The sequence below is a fragment of the Polyodon spathula genome, chromosome 2 (genome assembly GCF_017654505.1).
Source record: "Polyodon spathula isolate WHYD16114869_AA chromosome 2, ASM1765450v1, whole genome shotgun sequence".
NCBI lineage: Eukaryota > Metazoa > Chordata > Actinopteri > Acipenseriformes > Polyodontidae > Polyodon > Polyodon spathula.
Genome location: NC_054535.1, coordinates 7,107,781 through 7,118,770, shown reverse-complemented (window position 1 = coordinate 7,118,770; position 10,990 = coordinate 7,107,781). Strand labels below are relative to the sequence as shown.

Sequence of the window (10,990 nt, the reverse complement as noted above, 5' to 3'; positions counted from 1 at the left end):
TTCAGTGCTGAAACTAAACATGACCTCTCTCTTTGTTTCTACAAAAGTCCTGTTCAGGCAAGTTTCAGACCACCTGCTTTCCTGCCAAGGTTAGTTTTTATTAATAGGAAACTCTACTGTAAGCATTTTTCCAAATGTATTACATTCTTACTAAATCTAAACACGGTCCCACACTATTGCTCCCCTCACTTATTTTACCAAGTGTTCATTAAGTATAATATACTAAGCATCAAAAGAAACTTATCACTTATATTTAAATAAAATTCACAAGAAGGTACTTCTTATTAGTTAAAATGTCAATAATAGAACCCTTGAATTTAAATCGCTGATGACCCATGCATCTTGCTTCAGTGGCCATTTTGTTCCTGTCTTAGCCACGCCTGGCACTGCTTTGCTGTAAGCAGGCAAAAGCAAGATTACGATTTAATTATATGCCTTCAATAAATCTACTCTATATTAAAGTTATTAAACACAGTATGCACTACATTTTCTTATTTTCAAACTTAACAAATTTTAACAAAATATTCTGTTTGAATAATTCTAGAATACCTGTGTTTAGCTTAAAGGGTACTTTCAGATCAAGCTTACTTCTTTTCTAAAAAAGAAACTTGACTGTGGATACATTCTTGAGCCAATTAAACTAGAGGTTCTTTTTATGCTTTTTCAGTCTGCCTTTTTTATTTTTTATTTCAGTAAAACCTTATACAAATAAAACACTTATTTTTTACCTTTATTTTACTCACACATATTGGCTCTTTTCATAGAGTTTGTTATTCTTATAGAGGCTCTGTCTTTAGTTTAAAACCTGCTTCTAAACTAGAGTTATTTTTCTGTTAGTGTCCAGTTGCCTCGCTAATGCAATTGTTAGTATAACAGTGTATGCATAGGGTTTGAATGGGAAACACAACTGACCAGCAAACCAGCAACAACCAATATTGCTTCACTCAAGCAAGCAGAGTGTAACCTGCAGTAAATTTACTGACAAAAAAACTTGTAGCTTTAGTAAAGTCAGTAAACTAGGTTACAGCTTTACATTCAGAGATTTGGGAATAAATAAAATCCCATGCCTGAAGACCGACCTAACAAAACCAGCAAGCTTTTTCTGTTTTTGCAGTTTAAGTACATCTCTATGTTGGTTTTAAATATTACATACATAGTATTACATAGCTATGAATAAACAATAGGTCAGGTGAACCATGAAATGAAATACAGTTTGACAAACAATATTACATTTTAGTAAGAATCCTGGAGAAAACTATTTAACATTGTTTAGCCAACAGTATAACTGCAGTCAATTTAATAGCCTACAACCTTACAAAAACTGATCTACTGTTATTTTTTTTTGTTTCATTTGACAGATCCATCCCTCCCTACCATACAGTGCTGCCACATCACAACGTTGCCATTGATTATACTGATTTGCAACAAACCCATTATAGGCATTCAAATTTAATTTCAGTCCCCACCAGAATGGAAAAGCATAACAATCACAATAGCCACACGACATTTCACATTCGGAGTTTATTTTTTATAATACAATTCAATATTACTTAAGCACTAAATCTCTCACTTGTAGCAGAATTAAAAATTATATTAATACAATAATGGTTAGAAATCTCATCAAAAGACTGTACGCGATGTTGCACGCGTTGTTTCATTTTGTTTTTGTTATTTAAATAAAATATTATTAAGTGTAAATAAAGTAAATTTATGCAAATTGCATGATGCGAATGCTGGCAGACCGTCTGTCATATAATCCTCGCGAATGCACCCCCCCCCCCCCCCCCCCCCCCCTCCCCCCTTTGAGACTGTGGAACTGTTTTTTTTTTACAACCGAAAAAAAATGTGTCCACAGGCTTATATTGACATCTAAAATGACGTAATATACGTGATAGATCATTTGTATGTTTAATCTAGTAAACTTCGTTATTGACAAAGGGAGACTGTTACTATTGTGAGTGTATACCAAGTCAAAATATCTGTTTTATAGGACAATCGTTGTTTAGTTGGTCTGAGTCAGCCAAGACTCACTTAGTTTCTGAATCACTCAATGAGTTTCCGACCATGGAACTGCGAACACATAGTGATCACACAACACACAGAATTTGCACCACAAGTGGTGAGTAGATACAGGTGAGGGCAGTGCAGGTACAAATCACACAGACAATTAGTTACAGGTGCAAGAGTGTTTATTGAAATGGTTTACAATGTCCAGAGCTTTATGGTGAATACCTGTAAATAATAAATGATGGAAGCGATACAGCTGCGTATATCACTTCAGTTTGTATAATCCCACGGGTTTGACCCGTTTTATCAACCACACAAAACACAGACACAGACACAGTTCCTACGGTGCGTGAATGAAGTACTTGTGGTGAAAAGACAGTTCTAGTGGAAAGTGCTGGTGTCCGGGTTTGATGCTGGCCTGCGGCTGCAGCTCCTGATCGTGCTAGTAATATTGAAATAGGTGAAACAAAACAAACAATGTTTACAAGACAGACTAACAGAACACTCACGGTTTCTTTTAAATGCAGGGACTCCTTTAAGGTTGTTTATCTAACCATTTACAAAGAAACAGATTACTTTGCTACGTCCCTATTTTATACCCTCACTCCTGACCCCTCAGTTAACGAGCGCATCCGCTTCTCCAGTCCGTGGATGCCATGCCATTTCCCATTCGGGCCATTGAGTTTAGGTACCGTAGTTCAGTCCCTTTTCTAGCTGGCCAACTTCCACCTAACCAGGGGAATAAAGTGTCATGCCTTTTAGTCCAGGGTACTCTGTTCCCTTTATCTAGCACCCTCTCAGGTCAGGAGGAAGATCGAACACCAAGCTTCATTCGATCTCTGTCACAGTCACGCAATTCGTTCATTGGGTGAATCAAAAGAAACGATTCAGACAGGACTGTGACAGGGTGACATGTCCAAGCCACATGTCCACCTCGCACGTTAGGATCACAGAGACACTCGGACACTTTCGTTTTTCACGTACAAGCATTTATTTTCTTTTAAGCAATATTAAGCATTGATTCACATACTGGTCAGTCCTCTCAATTTATCCCCCCTTACAGACAGGCAGCCCACATTAAACAATTTAGTACCGTTTATTTTTTATAACAAATATATATTTACATAGTTACATATATAAAACTTCACATATAAAACCCTGACATTTGTTTCTTTTATATACTGTGCACTCGCACACAGTACATTTAACAATGCATAATAGTATCTACAAACATGCAAGCTCTTCATTTATTTTCTCGACGTTAAATATTTAGGGTTTTAATTACTGTTATTATGCAATATACTGTTATTAATATAACATATCATGGCTAAGTTGCACACAGAATTAAACTAACACAGCTTCATATCGCAACAGTAAAAACACTACCCCAGAGTAAGTTATATATAACATAGTACAACAATATGACTCACTGTAAACAGTCATGCCCAAGTGAGGGTGCTCCCTCACAGGGACTCTGATCCAATTCCCGTGATTCACCGTAATGAGTTGTTCAAAAAGATCTCTCTGGCCAATAATCGTCATTAGTATTTTTTTTTTCTTTTTTTTAAATACACAATTCAGATTTTCATACCTTATGATTCAAGTTTAGAAAAACTTTACAAAGACAAAGAAAGAAATCAATGAGTACCTGTATTGTGTTTTATTATTGGTTTATTTTTCTCATAATATTACTGTAGCAGGGCAGAAGAGAGCCCTGCACATAATTAGTGGAGCAAGGCGAAGCCCTGCTGTTAAAATATATTGTGTTGGTTTAAAAAAAAAAAAAAAAAAAAAAAAAAAAAAAAAAGGATGTATTATCATTTAAAAAGAAACATGTTGTTTGATGGTTTGTGTGTTGGTGGTGGTTGGCAGGGATGGGGTTAATCCCTATCCCTGCCATAAACATGTGAGAATGTAGCTGGAGCCATTTATTGAATTCTTGTTTAAGGGGGTTATAATTGGTATGAGGTGTATAAAAGCTTGTGTTGTGTGAGAGAGATGGGAAAAACGAAACAAAGTAAAAAGAAAATAAAACAATTGCTACGCGTGCTGAAAGCACAGTTCTCGTTGGGTGGGGTTATTATTTAGTGTGAAATGTTTGTTTGGTGCAGACCTTTTATTTTGGCTCTGTGAGCTGTGTTTTTGTACATCTTGTTGATTTATTGTTCAAATAAATACGCGCGCACCAGCGCTTTCAACCCAACAAGTACTGCCTGTGTGTCAGCATCCTGGTCTGGGTACACCACCACTCAAGACAACCTGCCACAGTACCTCACTACAAAGTCAAATTCTTAAGTAAGTTTTCTAAGCTGATTAAAAATATTACCGGTAAAATATAGTATACTCTTTTTTAAAAACACTTTCAAGCAATGGTTAAAGTGAGGCAGTATACGACGGTATGCATACAGGTAAGAAAACAACTGACAGTATGGGGTACCGGCAAAAGGAAAACATAAATCTAGGGGCGACTCCAATAAACCAGCCTCATCTTCCCCAGTCAAATCAGAGTGCCTAACATTTTGAGCCCCAAGAAACATCTTTTATTTTTTGTCGGTCGCATCTTTTTTAGCAGCTGCAAAAGGAGTTTTAGGGATGATTTAATCACACAGCAGATTCCCTAGTTAGCTGATGAGCTGATAATAGATCCTCAGCCAAAGAAGCAATAACTGTTATTTAAAAAGTTACCATAATGAAAAACAGTAATGTACTAAAGCAGCTTTTGCAAGAAAAAAAAAAGGTTATTTCTCAAACTGACCAAAAAAGGTGAAATCAGAACACATAGAAATACTTGGGACTGTAATTAGGAAGTGTACTTGAGTGCAGTAAAATAAACTGCCATTCACTAAAATAGCTCTCAGGTTGTGCTAATGAAAATATATGACAATGTGCTTGCTGTGGTGTATTTAATATTAAAATAGCTGAACCAACTCACTGCAATTTAAACATGTTTTTTTACTCAAAAATAAACAGTAACAAGTAATCATAAGAGCTGTCTATGTTACATGCTGTCAGATCAGGACTTGACAACACTGAGCATGAGAGCTGTAGCATGCTGTTTCCCATATTACAACTGCACACATTTAAAGGTACAGTCACCAGTTCCACACACATTTTCAGCCTGTCTGGTATTGCCGGGCCTTGATGCTCTGAAAGTCAATTGTTTTTCATGTTGATCTTGCCTTGCTGTGAGCAGTGCTGAAATAAAACATTTCACTGCACTAATGGAGTCCTTTTGTCAGACACTACAAGTACACCACTGCTAGTCTAGCATATGCTTAAACCATCTAAAATTGTGGCAGAATGTACCATTTTAATCCTTTTTTTTTGTTTGTTTTTAATGTCCCAGTGGGAGGAGGGACACATCCCGCCCACACTCTCCCCCATTGGCACTACACGCCACAATGACATCAGTGCTACCTTGTAAGTGCCATACAGCACAGTCATTTTTCAATTCATTTTTATTTTCTTGTGCTTCACGTTTGTTTGCTATAATAAGCTTTGTTCTTGCAATGGTGAAACCTGATGTTGGCTCTGCTAACACAGAAACATATAAGAATACAGTAGCTGTACAATTCTATGGTTTTGGCAAGTCAATAACTCAGGCAGACTTGTGAAAAAGACAGCCGTTTTGATTACCAAAAAGCTAAAATCTCCTATAAATCAAGTGAAGCACTCTGAAACCAACAACGTGTGTAATAGTGATATTTGTGTAGTTATGTGTTTGTTTGGGGGTATGGGGATAAGGTGTCAGAGTTAAAATGTGCTCTGGACCTTCACCTTGCTGTAACTAAGAATTTTGGACCTTCACATAAAATAATTGACTACCCCTGCCCCGGTGCAATTAAACCACTTCTGACACAATTGCCTTTCAAATGACAATAACTATTTAAGGAATTAATTAATTAAAAAAAATAAAGATCTAAATGATTGTACTTTTTCCATAGAAGTCTTCCGTCATAGATATCCGACCAAGATCAACGCTACTTCAGGTGAACAACATGGCCTACTTTCAAGAACAAAATGATTATGCATGTGAGTGTCTTGATGGGAAGGATTGCTCCAGCTTCTTCTGCTGTTTTGAAGACTGTCGTACAGGAGCTTGGAGAGAAGGGAGAGCGCATGTCCGGGTTTCAAAAATTGATACCTATGCCAGGATCTTCTTTCCAACTGCATTTGGTTTGTTTAATCTTGTTTATTGGGTTGGGTATCTATACCTGTAAAACCAGCAATGGTGAAATAAAGGGTTGTGAATATACTACATACATCAATTCAAACAAATTTAAACATATAATGCTTTCATCATTCGTGACCTGATGCAAATTTTATAATAATGCTTCATGGCAATTTTACGCAAAAATTGACAGCAATTGTACAAAATTAAAACCAGATATTCGACTCTAGAGATATTTAAATAAATAAATAAAACAAGAATGCACATAAGCTATTTTAATACTTACTGATGGAATTCGTCTACCAATTCAAAAATGATCAGTAACTTGCTGACATACATAGACCTATCTCCAGGCTGTAAAGTCTGAAATGTATTTGCCTTAACTGACCTCTAGTTAAGCAGAGGATGTATGTTGAACAGGTTGATTCGCACTGGCCTCCTGTATAACCCCCAGCAAAGCTTCTGTCTGGGTTCTCTGTCTGGTAAATCAATATTTTGACTACTTGGCACCTACTGTATATTTAGAAGAAAAATGTATTTGCTCTCCCAAGGAGGCCCGGCAAGCTTAGCCGTAGAACTTGCTTGCTTTACTCATGCATACACGCCACAGAATAGAACATGAGTGTGAGACTTTAACAAAGGAAAGGACACAGGGGCAGGAAACTGACAGTATATGTTCGTGCCTACTCGGCAGACCATGGAGTTTTCTTGGACCTGAAGGTGATGGTTAGCTAGTCCAAGATTAGTGCTTGGCTCTGAGGATATACATTAGATTATTTATGAACAAATATAACAAACAAGACCTGAACATACACTCCTCTTCTCAAAGCATTTCTCTAACTTAGTTTTCTTTTTACTTTTGCTGAAGAGATAAGTTTATCATCTCAAAAGACAATTTAATCCAAATTACACTGTAGGTTCCAAATGAATGACAAATGTGTGTCTTAAATTATACATATTAAAGGCTGTGCAATTGGACAAGGCTCAATAGGTAAATAAAGTGCTGGGAAGTGAGTGGTAAATCATGTCATTCACTTATGAAATAGTACGAAACTCAAATGCTTTCACTTTTATTCATTTTGTGATGTATTCTTAAGGGCCTGATTGTCTTGTCTATTGGTCTGTTAAAAAAAAAAAAAAGGTAAGAAGGGTGATATGTTATTTGACAAATAGACTAAAGAACAGGTAAGCATAGCATGTAATAAAAATATTGATTTTAAAAGTTTTGAGGAAAAACACTTTGAGAATTTGCAAGAAAGGCAATCAAACAGTATCAATTGCACTTTCAATACAAACTTCAATATTTGTGTTCATTTTTGAGTTGATACTTGTGTTTGTTTTTGCTTTAGATAAATAACAGTGGTACATTCGTTAAGGTAAACCATAAATATAGAATACAGAACAGAATTCAGGATAGCTTTTTCATCATGGACACTTTCACAGAACTACAGTAAAAACTGTGAATGAGGTCATATGACTATTATTATTATTAATTAGATATTTAGCAGACTCTTTTGTCCAAAACGACATACAGAGATTAGGGGGTGAACTGTGCACCAACAACTAGGATCTTGGTTTTACATTTCATCTGAAGGAACGAGCACAAGGAGGTTAAGTGACTTGCGCAGTCACACACAGTGAGTCAGTGGCTGAGCAAGGATTAGAATCGGGGATCTCCTGATATCAAGCCCTTTTCTTTAACCATTGGACCACCAAGCCACATTCCTCATATATATGATTGCTTTTGGGAAAGGCTTCCTGCTGCTGTCAGCTGCTGTTTTAATGAACTTGTTTAGAAATAGAATATAGGGTTCTGACACATTGCAAAGTAAATATATTCAAATTTACTAGTATAGGGGACATTGGCATGTGGCCAGTATGAGGCCTATCATCCTACAGCACATGACATTCTGACAGTGGATTTCCAGTGTTTCATTGTACGTGTCATTTTAATTGCCAGTTTTTAGATGTGCAAGTAAGTCAAACTTCTGTTTAAATACAATCTCTGGAACACCTAAAGATATCCTTGAAATGTTAAATGTTAAACAAAGAACAAAATGCATAACTATATACTGTGATTCTTGATTAACTTGCAAACCTCAGGCCTTGGATATTCAGATACATTGGTGTGGATTTCTTCTGCAGTTTATAAAATGTATTTATATTTTTATATATGTGGGTAGAAGAAAAATATACTAAATAGTAGAATTAAACAAACAAATCATTTTAGCAACATAGATATTAATATAGAATTGGATTAGCCTACAATTTTTTGATAGAAAGAAGTATTAAGCCAACATTGTACATGTGTAAAAGTGAATGCTATGTTCTTGTGTAGAAACAAAATATATATTACAGCCTACCTTTGCAATATAGTTAACTGGGTATCAGTCTTGTAATACCAATAAGATTCAAACTAGAAAGCTGGAACAACTGTAATATATTGCATTTTAGATGTGAGCTTTTTATAGAAGCTCCAAACTAATGTGAAAAATACCTTAAATGCCTCTTTAGATGATTATAGTTGGTCGGGCTACACAAACACAACTTTATATTTACTCACATGTAGTTCTGGATGTTGCATTGTTGTTTGCCAAAGCTTAATAAAATGAAAAAAAAAATCTTCAAATTCTAGAGGCCTGTAGCTGCATGTAAAAGGGGTGGGGGCAGAGAATGACATCTGATTTGCTTGTTTCTGAGCAACAGAGAATCTGAATTGTACTGCAGCATCACATCAATGTTTTAAGTTACCGTGGTGCTGTGTAGATAGCAAAGAACACAGACAAAGAAATTCATAATGACCTAATTGCAGCTACAGCTATAATGGAAAGCTCTAAAAAAAGTAAAATAAATAAACACAATAAATGCCAGGAAGCAAACAGAACAAAATGTTGGAAATGCGTTCAATGAGATGGAGCCTACCAACTTACAAACTTACTCTTTAAGATGGCTGTTAAAGGCTGTTTATTACTGGCCTGTATGTTACGCACTACTTATGGGTTTTCATATTCTTGTAAAATACATTGGAATTAGGCCGGATCAATCAATTTGATGAGTTTAACAAAACAATTGCAACTTGCTTTGTTGAAACAAAACTGATTACAATTGAAATGGATCCTAATTGTATTGATTTGTATTCTAAACAACAGTGGATTGAAATACCTGAATTTGTACTACTATTGATTGATTGAGTATTACAAATATAAACTATATGCCATATATATCCTGGACTACAACTGTAAATAGGATTTCAATAATATTTATTGGGCACCGCTATCTCAAACAGTGAATGCAAGTCTGTTTTGTGTATTTATATATGCTAAGGTATATAAAACACCATTGAGGGCCCTGTCCAGAAATTGTGTTTGTAATTAGATCTGACACCTTTCATGTTATTTAAATAAGGTCCCTTGTGACACACTAGATATGTATTAATGTATAAATGTGATGTTATTGTGTGCATTGGGTCTTGTTCAGTTAGATATCTCCTGTGAGTCACTTTGATAAAGTAATTTGAAAAAACTGCATTCCAAGCGTTAGCATACAACAAATATAGTGCCCATTCATTGAAAACCAACAAAATAGGAAATAATGCATGTCGCTTTTAGTGTGTGTGCTTTACTAATACATTCAAATCTTTGCTTTCATGTGGGTTTGGTGTGTGACAACAATGCCTGTTCGTTTAAGTAGAACGTTAATATCAAATTCAACAATTCATATCATTCAATTAATAGAATGTTGCATATTTAAAAATTATGGTTGCATTCCACACGCAAGTTACTACGTATATTGTAATACTTGTATAAATAAAAAAATGATTAAAAAAAAAACACCAATGAATATTCAAAAGCATGACTGTGTTGAAAAGTTGTTGTTTTTTTGTTTGTTTGTTTTTTTAAGTAAAAAAAAAAAAGTCTACTGCATTTGTTCTAAATGTGTCCAAACTTTGCTTTTGCCAAGACTACATAATTCTTATAGTGAGTTTCTTGAAAAGTTGTCTTATTAATATAATGTCTGACTTCTATTTCTCATTACATAACATGTGATTGTTTACCGTATGTAAGTGTTATAGTCTTGTGTCCATGCATTTACTGTAAGGGTTAATGTCTTTGTGTCCGTGCATTTACTGTATGTGTTAATATCTTTGTGGCTGTACATTTACTGTATCTGAAATGTATCTGATTCACTGTGAACAATAAAACAGTGCCTACAAAAGCACAAAAGACTAAAGCACTTCCTTACCATATTCTCAGGTGGCACAGCCACATTTAATACAAACGTTACACCATACAAGTTAAGGAGGTTCGTTGACAGCAAACATGAAAACCTTACTTTCCAAATGGCTTCCATTGAGCATTCCATAACTAAAACTAGTGACAGAATTGTTAAACTATGCCATAGCATTTATCTGTATGTTATTGGTGATGAAAATAAATGGAACAATAAATTACCATTGGGTGGATTATTTCAAATTGAAAGGATGGCAATATTATTGTTTGGGCGATTAACATTGGGGGAGGGCAAAGTCGGCTCCTTTTTTAATGGAAAAAGTTAGATATTGGGCTATTCTAGCGATATACACAAACAAGCTATATACAAACTTTATAGTTTGCCATTCAGTTTTGTATTATTATTATAATTATTAATATTATTATTATTATTAATAATACATTAACGGTGAGTCAATACCAACAATGTTTGAGAAGCTTGTGAAAAGTCTTGGGAGATGGTATGATCGAGACCTAAAGGACACAGTTCATGTGGGTGAAGTGAGACAGCAAGCAGTGCAGCGTAAACAGCAAAACTTTACCG

General features: G+C 35.3%; 1 protein-coding gene across 2 annotated transcripts in view; it reads left to right on the top strand.

Annotated features, from left to right (window-relative positions):
- LOC121329590 (gamma-aminobutyric acid receptor subunit gamma-1-like) overlaps positions 1-10,477 on the top strand; it is a 50,789-nt gene extending 40,312 nt beyond the window's left edge. Inside the window, exons 9-10 of one of the 2 annotated variants that reach the window (XM_041275259.1) lie at positions 5,354-5,427; positions 5,952-6,047. In XM_041275259.1, coding sequence (XP_041131193.1) covers positions 5,354-5,427; positions 5,952-5,967 — 90 coding nt within the window. In that variant the 3' untranslated portion in view covers positions 5,968-6,047. Of the gene's footprint in view, positions 1-5,353; positions 5,428-5,951 lie in introns of both variants that reach the window. The other variant, XM_041275249.1, reaches the window with a different exon arrangement.
- The last annotated feature ends 513 nt before the right edge of the window (positions 10,478-10,990 follow it).